At 44.4% G+C, this 17,414-nt stretch overlaps 1 protein-coding gene and 1 long non-coding RNA gene across 2 annotated transcripts in view; one reads left to right on the top strand and one right to left on the bottom strand.

Annotated features, from left to right (window-relative positions):
* Nucleotides 1-17,414, top strand: part of LOC149439227 (uncharacterized) — a 173,872-nt gene that overhangs the window by 61,409 nt on the left and 95,049 nt on the right. The window lies entirely within an intron of this gene.
* The window catches only part of LOC149439228 (SLAM family member 5-like), an 80,559-nt gene continuing 63,224 nt past the window's right edge, over nucleotides 80-17,414 (bottom strand). Inside the window, exons 3-5 of the mRNA XM_089659315.1 lie at nucleotides 10,468-10,773; nucleotides 2,683-2,787; nucleotides 80-799 (exon numbers count right to left, since the gene is read on the bottom strand). Coding sequence (XP_089515441.1) covers nucleotides 2,684-2,787; nucleotides 10,468-10,773 — 410 coding nt within the window. The 3' untranslated portion in view covers nucleotides 80-799; nucleotide 2,683. The remainder of the gene's footprint in view (nucleotides 800-2,682; nucleotides 2,788-10,467; nucleotides 10,774-17,414) is intronic.

Raw genomic sequence — 17,414 nt, 5'->3', positions numbered from 1 at the left:
CAAAGCTTCATTGAACAAGCTGAGGTTAGAAGCTGATTGGTTTCTATGCAGAAGGGAGTCTGATTTTGGACTCTCCAGCTTTAGTAAATAAACCCCTTACAGTCCTCAAGTGTATATAGTTCCTAAATCTGGAGTATCCCACTCATCTCCCTAATCCCTATCCAAAATCCTCAAAAATAAAAACAATAAAAACATCCCTAGACTGATCCATGAAGGAAATGAGCGAGTAGGCTGTGTGGCTGGCTGCTGGGTGAAGATAGTGGGGAAGCCTGGACAGTATGCCAGCTGCTCCTACAAGAGTAGCACTACACTAGCTTGGGACAGCAAAACGTTGGCTGGGGTCACTGTGACAAGTGGGCAGCAAGCGTGCAGCAACTGTCATCTTAATACTGGCCCATTTGCATTTCAGTATTGGAGTATGCTTTGAGACAGGCTCTTTCCTTCTCAAGCACTACCAAAGCACTGGGCCCAGTATTAGTGGGCTTGGGCTCTTCAGGACCACCACTGCCCCAAAAAAGAAGTATGCTTGCATGTTGGGTGGCCTTGTGTACCATCTTCCTACCCCCTTTGATGTAATTAAGTTGTTGCTCATTCTGTGAAGTATTAATGTAAGTTGTCATTGATCCGGAAGGGTCCATAACTCGTTCGCCATGTCTGCATGTGTTGGGCATCTCTTCTGCAGTATTTGTTAAAGGAGAGATCTTGAACTTGAAGATATGTCTCTTAGCCCGACCATTTGTGTAACAGGAATCTTTTATCCTTTTTTGAAAAAAAGTCATATCATCTTCACATTGCCGACCTGTAAAAGGATATTTAGAAAGTAACACTTTAGAAGACCCTAAGTGATATTTAACAGCAGCACAAGTTTTCGTAGTTGCAAGTTCCCTAGATCATCCATTCAGAATCCATGCATTTAAAACAAGGCAATGTAAAGAGCGATAGGGATGTGCAAGTACCCATAGAAGCCAATCATATTTCACCTTTCATAAATTTAGAACAGTCAGGTAATGAAAGCTGGTTGCTGATAGGTTACTGTAGGTTACACACATTTTGCTCAATGCTCTAAAGCAGGGGTCTCCAAACTTTCTAAATATAGGGCCAGTTTACTGTCCATCAGAATTTCACGGGTCCGGACGTTCGCTATTGGAAGTAGAAAGTCTTTGGTATTAGGAGAAGGAATAGCCCCCCTTCATTGGTGTAAGTGGGAAGAACAGTGCCCAATTGTTGGTGTCAGTGGGAGGAATAGTGCCCAGTTGTGTCAGTGGGAGGAATAGTGTCCCATAATTGGTGGCAATTTGAGGAATAGTGTCCTATTGTTGGTGTCATTGGGGGGAAATAGTGCCCCACCATTGGTGTCGCTGGCAGGAATAGTGCCCCATCATTGGTGCTAGTGGGAGGCATAGTGTCCTATTGTTGGTGTCAGTGGGAGGGAAATAGTGCCCCATCAATGGTGTCAGTAGAAGGAATTGTGCCCCATTGTTGGTGTCAGTGGGAGGAATAGTGCCCCATCATTGGTGTCAGTTTGAGGAATAGCGTCCTATTGTTGGTGTCATTGGGGGGAAATAGTGCCCCATCATTGGTGTTGCTGGCAGGAATAGTGCCCCATCATTGGTGTCAGTGGGAGGAATAGTGCTCTATCGTTGGTGTCAGTGGGAGAGAAATAGTGCCCCATCAATGGTGTCAGTAGAAGGAATTGTGCCCCATTGTTGGTGTCAGTAGAAGGAATTGTGCCCCATTGTTGGTGTCAGTGGGAGGAATAGTGCCCCATCATTGGTGTCAGTTTGAGGAATAGTGTCCTATTGTTGGTGTCATTGGGGGGAAATAGTGCCCCATCATTGGTGTTGCTGGCAGGAATAGTGCTCCATCGTTGGTGTCAGTGGGAGGAATAGTGCCCCATCATTGGTGTCAGTCTGAGGAATATTGGCCTACTGTTGGTGTCTTTAGGGGGAAATAGTGCCCATTGTTGGTGCTGGTGGCAGGAATAGTGCCCCATCATTGGTGTCACTGGGAGGAATAATGTCCTATTGTCGGTGTCAGTGGAAGGAATAATGTCCTATTGTCGGTGTCAGTGAAAGGAATAGTGCCCCATCAATGGTGTCAGTGGAAGGAATAGTGCCCCATCATTGGTGTCAGTGAAAGGAATAGTGCCCCATCAATGGTGTCAGTGGAAGGAATAGTGCCCCATTGTTGGTGTCAGTGGGAGGAATAGTACCCTATTGTTGGTGTCAATGGGAAAAATAGTGCCTCACCGTTGACGTCAGTAGCAGTAATTATGCCCGATTGTTGGTGGGAGTGTCTTGTATCAGTGGGAGGAAAAGTGCCCCAGAGGGCCAGATAAAGGCAAGCAAAGGACCACATCCGGTCCCCGGGCTACAGTTTGGAGACCACTACTCTAAAGCATACCATCTGATTGTACAATCTTATTTAGTCTTACCAAAATGATGTTATAGGAGAGCAAACCTAAACAATACATTTACAGTAGTTTGTATCAAATCTGGCAGGCCATTGCAATACAGAGCTGATGGTAGATCTAAAGGTAAGTCTACAATTAGATTGCATAGTGTATGGCCAGCTTTAGAATTTCTAAATGTGCCAATGTATGTTTAGTAATATGACGTTGATATTTTATTTATGATTGTGTATCTGCTATTAATTGCTAAAAATAATTGTATAAATACTTACTTTATTCTGGTTTCCTCCTGTTCAGTAAACACAGGAGAGGCAGAGATAGTGACAGAATAGTCAGAATGGGCAGGAAGACGTACAATTGTATCCAGCAGGTTCGATCTGTAATAAGTCAAAAAAGGTTTTCTGAAGAATGAGATTTGTTATACATTTAACTAAGAAAAAAAAGGGAAAGTGGACATTCACCCATTATAATTACCTTTTTGCTCCTAACTCGCCCCCCTCCCCCCTCCACCAGTGGGAGAACATGTTCTTTTTTTTTAATTTTTTTAGAAAGGTTTCTTACCTTTTCTGTGCTTTTGTCAGGAACTGTCTTCCTGCTTACATGCCTAGGCAAGAATGATGTAAGAACCCTTGCTACCTCCTTGGAAGTCTACAGCACACATCCCAGGAGATAGATTTACTGATGAACTGCAGGTGTCTGGGATGTGGCACACAACGTGGGGCATTTCTGCCCATGTACACACATAGCGCAGGTATCTACAAGGGCCCAGATACCAGAATTCAGCGGTGTGTGTGCATGTAGTTGTGCCAAAGGTCTTTGCCAGATCTCAAGAACCTTCAGGAGATTTGCACATAACCAGGATTCGTTATGATGATGGCAAAGAAGAAGAGGGGTGAGATGAGAACGCCCCAGGTGTGAAGTCTCTTATGTTCTTATTACATTGCACACTAAAATCTGGCTGTACAATCACCTAAAATACAGAAAAAAGTATCATTTTTTGGTGCTAAGGAATTTGTTAAAGTGATTCTAAAGGTTCTTTTTTTTTTCTCAAAATAACAAACATGTCTATACTTACCTACTGTGTGCAGTGGTTTTGCACAGAGCAGTCCAGGTCCTTCTCTTCTCGGGTCCTTTGCCAGTGCTCCTAGCTCCTCCTTTCTGTCAGGTGCCCCCACAGCAAGCAGCTTGCTATGGGGGCACCCGAGCAGGTGTGCTCCCAAGCCGCTGCTCCATGTGTCCATTCACACACGGAGCCACGGCTTGGCTCCACCTCCTTTCTCTCCTCATTGGCTGACTGGCTGTGATTGACAACAGCGGGAGCCAATGGCTGTCTCAGCCAATGAGGAGGCAGAGACCCGGGACAGCCAAGGCTGCTGTGCACATCTATGGATCGCGATCAGGCTCAAGTAAGTATTGGGGGGGGGGGGGGATGCTGCACACAAGAGCCTTTACAACCACTTAACAAAAAAAGCAGTAAAATAGACAGAAACGATAGGATCCCCCCAACAATAGATCCCCCAGCAACAGTAGACCATTTCCTCAACAGTAGATCCCTCCAGCAACAATAGACCCCTCCTGCAGTATATTGTGTGTGATATACTATAGATAGATATTGCATGAACATACATAGACCAGTGACAAGTCCATTTACACACTACAATAGAGGTAATCATGACACCCTCCAGCAACAATAGTTTTTCCAGCAGCCAATAACAATAGACCTCCCCAGCAACAATAGAGCCCCCTGCAATGGTAGCCCCCCCAGTGACAATAGAACCCCAGAAGTCAGAAACAATAGTCTCCCCAGCACATCCCACCACCCCTTTGCCATTACACATCCAGGGTTCAGGGCTGGAGGTGTCAGAACTCTTTTCCCTCACATTCCCACTGTAAAAGCCCTGACTAAAAGTCAATCTAGATCTCAATGAACAGGCGTTTTCAATGCAAGCTGGCATGTTAAACATATGTAATGCCCTCTAGGTTTGGCTAGATAGGCTTTGTTGGGTTTTTTTTTAGACAGAGGCTGGGTAGCAGCCTGGGATGAGTCAGCCTGGGAGTGAGGCAGTGGGAGTGAGGACAGGCTAAGAAGGTTCTACAGGTTAGAGCTCCTGGAGCCCTCCCACCTTTCCAGAAACTTAGAGAACTTTCTGAAACAGGGGTGAGGAAGGGGGAGGCCTAGATCTGCCTGTTTGAGGGTCATTAGCTAATCCCCTGGCAGGAGGCCGAGCATGGTGACCAAGGACAGCTCTTAATATGGCAGAGCCCGGGGAGCAATGAGTCAGGTGGAAGATGGATTGAGAGGAAGGCTGGAGAGTGGAGCCTGGGAGGGGGCCCCAAGGAGGGGAGCCTACCTACAGGCTGGTTGCTGGACAAAAGGATCTCCACTGTCTCCTAGGGAGGGCAAACTGTGCAGCAGGTAGGAGTCAGCCCAGTGTAAGGCCTGAAGGCAGCCACTAACCCACCAAGCTAACAGGACAGAACAGTGTGAGTACTTCTACACCCCCCTGGGTCAGACAAGCGGAGAGGGCGGTCAGGTGCAATACCCAACCAGTTCTCATCCAGGACTGCTGAATTGACAGCTCTTGGGACCCCTTGCCCAGGGATACCCTCAGTACAGCTGGGTGAAGGGGAGGAATCATCCAGGGTCTGAGGAGGTACACCAAGGGGACTTTAGTGCTCCTTAACAGAGACTGTTGCTATTTTTGCTATTCCAATTGTACAGTATTTGTTTCTAAGAATTTCATCACGTTTTGCAGTTCCTTGGCCATCCCATTTACTCCTGGAACCCATCCAAGTTGTTAACCCCTTAGTAAAATAAACTAAAAACCAGTTCAAGGACTGATTTACTGACTGTGCATGTGGAGATGTAAAGAAAATGCGTGTTGCCTGGCCGTGCTTGCATCAAGGGGACCCAAAACCCAGCGGCCCCTAAGGGGGTTGTGCTACACATAGTTTACCTGTTGTTGATAAATGCAGGTGGGAAGCTGGATTTCTCTTGCACCCTGCTTGGCAGAGCTGGAAGGGTAAAAGAACTGAGCTCAGCTTTTGCATCAATTTCCTATGCTCCTGCACCTTTCTCTTTCAGGATATCTTTTTACTGCTGAGTGAAGGCACTGTGACACAGAGAGAGGACAATCTCCCTCAGCCACCAACTTCAAAGGAGTTAACTACAGTAGTAGCTGGTGGCTTGAGTGGAGAGTAGTCATTCACAAAACACAAGCAGAGAGCTACTACACTTGTCTCTCTCTGGAAAGTGTAGTAGCCAGTTTGTGCGTTGTGAATGACAGCACTCCACTCCAGCAACCGTCCACAACACAATCCACCAGGTACTAATGGTTGCAGACTCAGTCTTTTATTTGTATAAAGCAAGTAGAGGAGGCGCAGGTTGCACAGCAAGGAGGGCTGCGGTTGTTCTGTCTGCGCTGTCTTTATCAGCTCCTTTTCTTTGTCATTGCCAGTCAAAAGTACCCGATAGCGGAGGAAACAGAAGGTAAGCTATTTAACCACGTAGCTCAGTAACCCCTGCACAGATTTTAACAGGGACATGTTCTATGCGCACTGCGTCCCCTGGAGTATTTTAAAAGTTTTTTTTAATTTATGGTGAGACTTCTTCTTTAGAGTGCTTGTCTAAGCAGCCTCTTGTCCAAAGCTGTCTATGCAGCCCCTTGTCCAAACCTGTCTATTCAGCCCCTTGTCCAAAGCTGTCTAAGCAGCCTCTTGTCCAAAGCTGTCTATGCAGCCCCTTGTTCAAAGCTGTCTCTGCAGCCTCTTGTCCAAAGCTGTCTTTGCAGCCTCTTGTCCAAAGCTGTCTTTTCAGCCTCTTGTCCAAAGCTGTCTTTGCAGCCCCTTGTCCAAACCTGTCTTTGCAGCCCCTTGTCCAAAGCGGTCTATGCAGCCCCTTGTCCAAACTTGTCTACGCAGTCCCTTGTCCAAAGCTGTCTTTGCAGCCCCTTGTCCAAAGCGGTCTATGCAGCCCCTTGTCCAAACTTGTCTACGCAGCCCCTTGTCCAAACTTGTCTACACAGCCCCTTGTCCAAAGTTGTCTATGTAGCCCCTTGTCCAAACCTGTCTATGCAGTCCCTTGTCCAAACCTATCTATGCATCCCCTTGTCCAAAGTTGTCTATGCAGCCCCTTGTCCAAAGCTGTCTATGCAGCCCCTTGTCCAAACTTGTCTACGCAGAACCTTGTCCAAAGCTGTCTTTGCAGCCTCTTGTCCAAAGCGGTCTATGCAGCCTCTTGTCCAAAGCGGTCTATGCAGCCCCTTGTCCAAACTTGTCTACGCAGCCCCTTGTCCAAACTTGTCTACGCAGCCCCTTGTCCAAAGCTGTCCATGTAGCCCCTTGTCCAAACCTGTCTATGCAGTCCGTTGTCCAAACATATCTATGCAGCCCCTTGTCCAAAGTTGTCTATGCAGCCCCTTGTCCAAAGCTGTCTATGCAGCCCCTTGTCCAAACCTGTCTTTGCAGCCCCTTGTCCAAACCAGTCTATGCACCCCCTTGCCCAAACCTGTCTATGCAGCCCCTTGCCCAAAGTTGTCTATGCAGCCCCTTGTCCAAAGTTGTCTACGCAGCCCCTTGTCCAAAGTTGTCTACGCAGCCCCTTGTCCAAAGCTGTCTACGCAGCCCCTTGTCCAAACCTATCTACGCAGCCCCTTGTCCAAACCTATCTATGTAGCCCCTTGTCCAAACCTGTCTATGCAGCCCCTTGTCCAAACCTATCTATGCAGCCCCTTGTCCAAACCTGTCTTTGCAGCCCCTTGTCCAAACCAGTCTATGCACCCCCTTGCCCAAAGCTGTCTATGCAGCCCCTTGTCCAAAGTTGTCTAAGCAGCCCCTTGTCCAAAGTTGTCTATGCAGCCCCTTGTCCAAAGCTGTCTATGCAGCCCCTTGTCCAAAGATGTCTATGCAGCCCCTTGTCCAAAGTTGTCTACGCAGCCCCTTGTCCAAAGCTGTCTTTGCAGCCCCTTGTCCAAAGCTGTCTTTGCAGCCCCTTGTCCAAACCTGTCTATGCAGCCCCTTGTCCAAACCAGTCTATGCAGCCCCTTGTCCAAACCAGTCTATGCAGCCCCTTGTCCAAACCAGTCTATGCAGCCCCTTGTCCAAACCAGTCTATGCAGCCCCTTGTCCAAACCAGTCTATGCAGCCCCTTGTCCAAACCAGTCTATGCAGCCCTTTGCCCAAACCAGTCTATGCAGCCCCTTGCCCAAACCTGTCTATGCAGCCCCTTGCCCAAAGTTGTCTATGCAGCCCCTTGCCCAAAGTTGTCTATGCAGCCCCTTGTCCAAAGTTGTCTACGCAGCCCCTTGTCCAAAGTTGTCTACGCAGCCCCTTGTCCAAAGTTGTCTACGCAGCCCCTTGTCCAAAGCTGTCTACGCAGCCCCTTGTCCAAAGCTGTCTTTGCAGCCCCTTGTCCAAACCTGTCTATGCAGCCCCTTGTCCAAACCAGTCTATGCAGCCCCTTGCCCAAACCTGTCTATGCAGCCCCTTGCCCAAAGTTGTCTATGCAGCCCCTTGCCCAAAGTTGTCTATGCAGCCCCTTGTCCAAAGTTGTCTATGCAGCCCCTTGTCCAAAGTTGTCTATGCAGCCCCTTGTCCAAAGCTGTCTATGCAGCCCCTTGTCCAAAGCTGTCTTTGCAGCCCCTTGTCCAAACCTGTCTATGCAGCCCCTTGTCCAAACCAGTCTATGCAGCCCCTTGTCCAAACCAGTCTATGCAGCCCCTTGCCCAAACCAGTCTATGCAGCCCCTTGCCCAAACCTGTCTATGCAGCCCCTTGCCCAAAGTTGTCTATGCAGCCCCTTGCCCAAAGTTGTCTACGCAGCCCCTTGTCCAAAGTTGTCTACGCAGCCCCTTGTCCAAAGCTGTCTACGCAGCCCCTTGTCCAAACCTATCTACGCAGCCCCTTGTCCAAACCAGTCTATGCAGCCCCTTGTCCAAACCAGTCTATGCAGCCCCTTGCCCAAACCTGTCTATGCAGCCCCTTGCCCAAAGTTGTCTATGCAGCCCCTTGTCCAAAGTTGTCTATGCAGCCCCTTGTCCAAAGTTGTCTATGCAGCCCCTTGTCCAAAGCTGTCTATGCAGCCCCTTGTCCAAAGCTGTCTATGCAGCCCCTTGTCCAAAGCTGTCTTTGCAGCCCCTTGTCCAAACCTGTCTATGCAGCCCCTTGTCCAAACCAGTCTATGCAGCCCCTTGCCCAAACCTGTCTATGCAGCCCCTTGCCCAAAGTTGTCTATGCAGCCCCTTGCCCAAAGTTGTCTACGCAGCCCCTTGTCCAAAGTTGTCTACGCAGCCCCTTGTCCAAAGCTGTCTACGCAGCCCCTTGTCCAAACCTATCTACGCAGCCCCTTGTCCAAACCTGTCTACGCAGCCCCTTGTCCAAACCTGTCTATGCAGCCCCTGGTCCAAACCTGTCTATGCAGCCCCTTGTCCAAAGTTGTCTATGCAGCCCCTTGTCCAAAGCTGTCTATGCAGCCCCTTGTCGAAAGCTGTCTATGCAGCCCCTTGTCGAAAGCTGTCTATGCAACCCCTTGTCCAAACCTGTCTACGCAGCCCCTTGTCCAAACCTGTCTACGCAGCCCCTTGTCCAAAGCTGTCTATTCAGCCCCTTGTCCAAACCTGTCTATGCAGTCCCTTGTCCAAAGCTGTCTATGCAGCCCCTTGTCCAAACCTGTCTATGCAGCCCCTTGTCCAAAGCTGTCTATGCAACCCCTTGTCCAAACCTGTCTATGCAACCCCTTGTCCAAACCTGTCTATGCAGCTCCTTGTCCAAACCTGTCTATGCAGCCCCTGGTCCAAACCTGTCTATGCAGCCCCTTGTCCAAACTTGTCTATGCAGCCCCTTGTCCAAAGCTGTCTATGCAGCCCCTTGTCCAAAGCTGTCTATGCAACCCCTTGTCCAAACCTGTCTATGCAGCCCCTTGTCCAAAGTTGTCCAAAGCTGTGAAACACTGAGCAGAATATAGCAATCAACATCTACTCTATTGGCTACAGAGGAGGTAAACTACATACACCCAGCATCCTAAACCTTAAGGGTCCTTTCAAATGGGCGCTGTGTTTTTTTTTTATTAGTTCAGTCACATTTTTTCCAAGAAAAAACGATCAGTTTACATTCGTTTTTCATCAGTTCACTTCTGGTTTTCATCAGTTTACATCCATTTTTTCATCCATTTTTCATCAGTTTTAATCCGTTTTCATCCGTTTTTCATCAGTTTCCATCCGTTTTTCATCTGTTTACATCTGTTTTTCATCCGTTTTTCATCAGTTTACATCCTTTTTTTTTTATCTGTTTACATCCGTTTTTCATCTGTTTCCATCCGTTTTTCCATCCATTTTTCATTAGTTTACATCCGTTTTTTTACATCCTTTATCAATGCAAAAACGGACCGTATGTCAGTTTACATCCGTTTTTTGTCCATTTACATCCGTTTTTCATCCATCTATGTTTCATCCGTTCACTTCTGGTTTACATCTGTTTTTCATGCATTTTTCATCAGTTCACTTCTGGTTTTGATCAGTTTACATCTGTTTTTTTGTCCATTTACACCCGTTTTTCATCCGTTTACAGCCATTTACATCCATTTATCATCTGTTCCTTTTTTTGTACATAAAAAAAATAGGGTTTTCTTTGGTTCAAAAAAACAAATGTCAACGGATGCGGACATTAACCGATGTAAACAGATGATCATCCCTTTACATCCGCTATTCCATAGCAATGTCTGTTTTTCAAATACAGAACGCCCGTGTGAAACATCCCTAACTAGGAGGGTGTTACGCCAGTATAACTGCAGTGAAAGGAGGGTTCCGGTGTAGAGCATGGAGTGTTCCAGTACAGAGCATACTAAAGAAATGAAGCTCACTGTAACATTTTTTTGGAGTGTATTGACACTACATAAAGTAATGAAAATCTATTTTCAAAAATAATAATAGCTTATAGATGAATGGCGAAAGGAAAAAAAAAAGTACTAAAAAAAGGGGGTTCTAATATCCGGACAGGTGACAACCCTATTTGTGGTCCTGGAATTTTGTAATAATCCTCTAAAAATTTTGAATTGCCTCCTACCTGTAATTGTACGTGTATCTCTTCCATGATAATCCGGGCAGATATTCTGCACCGAGACGTTCTTCCGGTCAGCAGGGTTGTGTACAGTACACAGAAACTCCATATCCCAGGACTCCGGCTGCAGAGACATCTGGATTGTGTCTCTGGGGATATTATACAGCTGATAGGCAGAGTCTCCATGTTTGTAGTTCCAGATATAGGACAGAGTTGATGTGCTTGTTGATGTAGAACAACGAAGAGTCACATTACACCATTCACCATCGTTCCTCATCTCTGCGATTCTGATGGTTGGGGCAGGAACATAGTCTATAGGGAAGAATATACACGTATGTTACACACAGGTCTGCGTGTTGAGAAAAAAAAAGAAATAAAGTATAATTATGGTTTAAAAAGAAATACTTTTGAATTATTAAATAAATCCTGCAGCAAAAACGCCAACCCCAACCAAAACCCTTATCTACTCATTTCCACTTTATCTAAAAAATAAAAACCCAGGACATATTTAAAGTGTTACTAAACCACAACAGTAAAATCAGTCTGTAGATGCAGTAAAGCGTGCTTGTCATACTCACTGTGGAACCTAAGGGGTTAATCGTCTGCATTGTATAAAATGATGTTTGATCCTGACTTCTCTGATCCTCCCCTTCTTTCAGTGTCCCTCTCTTATCTCCTGATAAGACATATCATGTAGAGATAACATGATACTGCACATGCTCAGTTTTGTGTGTATTGCTAGAGAGGTTTTCTTTTTTCTTAGGAGAGTGTATGTGATCAGCAGAGGGCCAATCAGCACTGTCCAGACAGAGGTCAGGGGTTCTGCATCCTCCTAGAGCAGAACGAAAACTCCTACAAGTTTTATTCAGTGCTGAACACTGCTAGAAGTCACAAGACTGCTCTAATGGCTGATGAGATAAAGTATTATATTTACTAAAATAATTGCATTTCCATGTTCTGTGTCCTGTGGGAGACCAGATATAGTGAACAGCATGGGGGCGGTTACTGGAACCGATCCCCTGTATGGCTTTCTCTGCAGCAGCTGAAAGCTGACTTCTTCTCCTCTCCCTCCTGCTGGCTTTCAGCTGCTACAGAGAGAGCCATACAGGGGATCAGTTCCAGTAATTGCCCCCCCATGCTGCACCCATAACCCTTCCTATGCACCCCCTGCTGCCCAAGCCCCCTGTGTGCCCCCACCCCCACAGTGCTTCCGGCTTTCCTCCTTTCCACTGACAGCTGCAAGCACACAATAGGATCCTTCAGGATAGATAGTGGGGGAAGGGTCCAGTAAATGTCACATTTACCATACCCTTCCTTTCCTGACGAACACAATGAGTGATCAGTACCGATCACTCACTGTGTTCATTCATAACTGAAGCACGGTAAACAGAGGGGTTTTTTTGGGGGAGGTGGGCGGGATCATTCAGGTTGGCTGTATGGGGCCCCGTAGTCTCTAACAGCAGCTCTGTCTGTGAATGCCATTGGAAGTCCTGGCAGGGATTCTGGAAGTCCTGGCAGAGATTCTAAAAGCAGCATTGAAGTACTGCCAGGGACTTGGTGAGGACCATAAAGAACAAAAAAAACCTGAATTCACAAGACCGGATCTGGCTTCTGTCCGGTCACTGGATCCCAATCCAGTATAGAAAACCCACCAGAAGAAGTCTCTGCAGAAACGGGAGTGTCATGTTCTCCTTTGTCCCCTGCTGTGCTGATTAGACATGTGCGGTTTATTTCGTTCTGAATCGAAATTCGGACAAATTTTCCTTTATTCAGAGATTTGGATGTATCCGAATTGCAAGAGTAACGCATTTAAATGAATCCGAAATAACAAAATAAAATTTGGACGAAATTTGAATCAATTTGAATATGAAAACTAATTTGAAAACAAATTTGAATTTGAAAACAAGAATAGAAATAAAATAGAATAGAAAATAAACAAATAAAAAAGAATAGAATAGACAATAAAAGAATACAATCGAAAAGAAAAGAATAGAATAGAAAAGATTAGAATAGAATTGTAAATCAAAGAATGGACTAAAAAATAAAAGAATAGAAAAGATTAGAATAGAAAATAAAAAAATAGAATAGAAAAACAATAAAAGAGAATAGAATGAAATAGGAAGAATATAACTGTCTTCAGAAATTTTAATTTTGAACAGAATGAATTTGAATTTGACTAAAATACATTAGAATAGAATATAAAATAATGGAATAGAATATAAAAGAATAGAGGCGAAAATAAAAGAATAGAAAATAAAATAACAGAATACAAAAGAAAAGAATAGAGTAAAACAAAACAAAATAGAATAGATAATAATGAAATAGAATAGAATCAATCAGAATATAATAGAAAAAATTAGAATAGAATTGAAAATCAAAGAATGGACTAAAAAAAGAAAAGAATAGAAAACATTAGAATAGAAAATAAAAAATAGAATAGAATAGAAAAACAATACAAGAGAATAGAATGAAATAGGAAGAATATAACTGTCTTTAGAAATGTGAATTTTGAACAGGATGAATTTGAATTTGACTAGAATACATTAGAATAGAATATAAAATAATGGAATAGAATAAAAAAGAATAGAGGGGAAAACAACAGAATAGAAAATAAAAGAACAAAATACAAAAGAAAATAATAGAACAGAAAAGAATAGAGTAAAACAAAACAAAATAGAATAGATAATAACGGAATAGAATAGAAAGGAATAAAATCAATCAGAATAGAATAGAAAAGATTAGAATAGAAAATAAAAAATAGAATAGAATAGAAAAACAATAAAAGATAATAGAAAGAAATAGGAAGAATATAACTGCCTTCAGAAATTTGAATTTTGAACAGAATGAATTTGAATTTGACTAGAATACATTAGAATAGAATATAAAATAATGGATTAGAATATAAAAGTATAGAAGGGAAAAGAACAGAATAGAAAATAAAAGAACAGAATACAAAAGAAAAGAATGGAATAGAAAAGAATAGAGTAAAACAGAACAAAATAGAATAGATAATAACAGAATAGAATAGAAAGGAATATAATCAATCAGAATAGAATAGAAAAGATTAGAATAGAATAGAAAATCAATAACAGAATAGAAAAGAACAGAATAGAAAATATTAGAATAGGAAATCAAAGAATAGGATAGAAAAACAAAAAGAATAGAATAGAATAGAAACATAGAATAGAAAAAATATAACTCCTTTTGACATTCATATGTCGAATAGAATGAATTTGAATCCAAATAGAATACATTAGAATAGAATATAAAATAATAGAATAGAAAAGAAGAGAATAGAAAATAAAATAATAGACTAGAAAAGAATAGAATACTTAGAGTACTTTACAAAACAATAAAAATTAAGTACTGAGTGGTGATCAACAAAGGCACTGTGATAATTTTGCTGAAATGGATATGGATTGTGGTTTATGGATTGCCATGTTAGAATTATTATTGAATCTGTCAGAAATGTTGAATTAGAATAAACATAATGAAACAAGTTCCGAAAACAAATTAAACAAATTTAACGAATAAAATGAAACAAATGTTGGTTTTGCACATGCCGAGTGCTGATTGGCTCCTCCTGATGCCTCTACATCACTACATACACAGTGGTGTGCTGTGCAGCTGCTCTGTATACATAGTGATTCGTCTGGCTAATCGGCCTGTACACTCGTTCTGTGTGAATTGGATAAAAGCAAATGTTCTTCAGGCTATTTTCGTATCTGATTGGATGTTCCTTTATTATGGGCGGTAGTAAAATACCCCATTATGGCCACTAGATGGCACTGAGGAGTATAGGAAATACATAGGACTTCATAACAAGAGATGTAATAACTCTGGAGAACACTAGAGGGAGATCAGTAAATAAATGAAATCAATGGTTACATTTCTATGATACTTAGCGCTGTCTAGTGACCAGATACGGTATTTCCCATTTGAAATCACTGAAGATCATTCAGTCAGTGCAGAAATACGCCCACTAACAGTTGTTTTGCCCCGTGTGCACACAACGAAGGTACATGCACTGTTACTGGATGAACGGCTAGGCACATTTTTTTCATAAATACACCACTTAACCCCTTTTCGGTCACTTTCACCCCCTCCCTGCCTGGCCATTTTCAGCTTTCAGTGCTGTCGCACTTTGAATGACTATTGTGTTGTCATGCAACACTGTACCCATATGAAAATATGTATCTTTTTTCCCAAATAGAACTTTCTTTTGGTGGTATGTATGTATTTTTATTTTTTTGCTAAACTAAAAGTTTGAAAAAAAATCCCCCTCCCTCAGTTTCTGTTAGAAAAGTTTGCAAACAGGTAATTTTTCTCCTTTACTGATGTGCACTGATCAGGCTGCACTGATGAGCACTGATATGCAACATTGATGGGCATTGATAGGCTGCATTGATGGGTACTGATAAGGCGGCACTGATAGGCACTGAAAGTCACTGATAGGCGGTACTGACTGGTGGCACTGATAGACACTGGCAGCACTGATGGACACTGACTGGCGGCACTGATGGACACTGACTGACAGAACTGATGGACACTGACTGGCAGCACTGATGGACACTGACTGACAGAACTGATGGACACTGACTGACAGAACTGATGGACACTGACTGGCAGCACTGATGGACATGGTTGGGACTGCATTGGACTGCCTCAGATTTTTAAATACATTTCCCGATTACTGACTCTCCTCTTTCCTCACCCTGTGAAAACGTGAGGAAAGTGCAGCCGATAACCGGCAACTGTATTCACATTGTGATTAGCTCTGTCATTTAGACAGACAGAGATTTCTTTTGCTGGTATGTAATCACCACTGGGGGGGGGGGTCCAATTATTTGCTAATTAAACAAAAAAAAATCAGATAAAACACAGTTTTTCTTAGTTTCTGTTCTAAAAAGTTGCAATCAAGTACATTTTCTTCTTCACTGATGTGCGCTGATGAGGCTGCACCGATGGACACAGGCTGCACCGATGGACACCGATAGGCTGCACTGATGGACACTGATAGGCTGCATTGATGGGCAGTGATAGGCTGCACCGATGGACACCGATAGGCTGCACTGATGGACACTGATAGGTTCACCGATGGACACTGATAGGCTGCACTGATGGACACTGATAGGCTGTATTGATGGGCAGTGATAGGCTGCACCGATGGACACCGATAGGCTGCACCGATGGACACCGATAGGCTGCACTGATGGACACTGATAGGCTGCACCGATGGACACAGATAGGCTGCATTGATGGGCAGTGATAGGCTGCACCGATGGACACCGATAGGCTGCACTGATGGACACTGATAGGCTGCACCGATGGACACTGATAGGCTGCACTGATGGACACTGATAGGCTGCACCGATGGACACCGATAGGCTGCATTGATAGACACTGATATGCTGCATTGATGGACACCTATAGGCTGCATTGATGGGCAGTAATAGGCTGCACCGATGGACACTGATGTGGCTGTACTGATGGACACTGTTGGGCACTGATAGGCTGCACTGATGGGCAATGATGAAGCAGCATGGATAAACACTGATAAGCTGCACTGATGGACACTGATGAGGAGGCACTGATGAGGCTGCATTGATAAGTTGGCACTGATATGCTGCATCGATGGGCACTGATATGCTATACTGCTATGCTGCCCCGATGGACACTGATTGGCACTGATGGGGCTGCGCTAATAATCAGTGCTCTGACTATCAGTGTAAATGTCCCCTGTCACAGGAAAGGTGGTTATCAGCATTCCTTTCCTCAGACACTGACAGCACTGAGGAGAGGAAAGGCCGGGAGGGAACGGGTTCAATAACATTTGTCAAGTCATCTAATGTACTGATGAGAATTTTTGTACAAATCTTCATATGAACGTTCGTTCACAACTGTACTAGTCAATGGGCAGCCTAGAGAAGGAACTGGGGGAGGATCCTCTATTTCAGGGAGATGGCAAAGCAACTACAAACCTAAAGTGGATGTACAGGCTGAAGGATTCTTATCTTCTATGTATTCTATGTATGAAGGTAGAAAACCTTCTGTGTACAGCATCCCCCCCAGCCCCCCCTAATACTCACCTAAGCCCCCTCTAGATCCAGCGATGTTCACTGCAGTCTCGGCTATCCCAGGACTCCCTCTTCTAATTGGCTGAGACAGAAACAGGAGCCATTGGCTCCCACTGATGTCAATCACAGCCAGTGAGCCAATGAAGAAGAGAGAGGGGGCGGGGACGAGCCATGGCTCCATGTGTGAATGGACACTCAGAGCAGCAGGTGCCCCCATAGCAAGCTGCTTGCTGTGGGGGCACCCAACAGGAGGGAAGGGGACAGTCTGCAGGGGACCCGAGAAGAGGAGGATCTGGGCTGCTCTGTGCAAAACCAAAACACAGAGCAGGTAAGTATAGACATATTTGTTATTTTTTCTTAAAAAAAAAACCCTTTAGAATCGCTTTAGTACAGAAATCACAGAACAAAGATGGTAAATGTTGAGTTCTACAGCACCACGGGCAATGATATTTTGGGGTTTAGCAACACTTTAAGTCAGTCTTTCTCAATCTTTTCGAGACAGAGGAACCCCTAAGATAACTTTCAAGTCTCGGGGAACCCTTGCTAAAAATGACTATATGTACAACTCCTGATACATCAATGTGATGGTTACTGAGAAGAATGACCCCTTACAGACAGCTAACAAGCAGGGGCGGACTGACAACTCATGGGGCCCCCGGGCAATAGGAGATCATGGGGCCCCTGTGTCCTTGCCCAAACTCGAAAAAGCCTATGAAAAAGGTACCAGGGGCATCTCATGGGGCCCCCTACTGACCCCGGGCCCTCGGGAAGTTTCCAAATGGTCAGTCCGCCCCTGCTAACAAGATCAATGGTGTCAGTGGGAACGTATCTGAGAGGCATGAATTGCTAAGGGAGGAACCCCTAGCAACCTCTGGA

The sequence above is a fragment of the Staurois parvus genome, unplaced genomic scaffold, assembly GCF_062004578.1.
Source record: "Staurois parvus isolate SC_StPar_1 unplaced genomic scaffold, SC_StPar_1.0 ptg001146l, whole genome shotgun sequence".
NCBI classification, from domain to species: Eukaryota; Metazoa; Chordata; class Amphibia; order Anura; family Ranidae; genus Staurois; species Staurois parvus.
The sequence above is the reverse complement of the archived record's forward strand: the minus strand, read 5'-3'. Positions and strand labels throughout refer to the sequence as shown.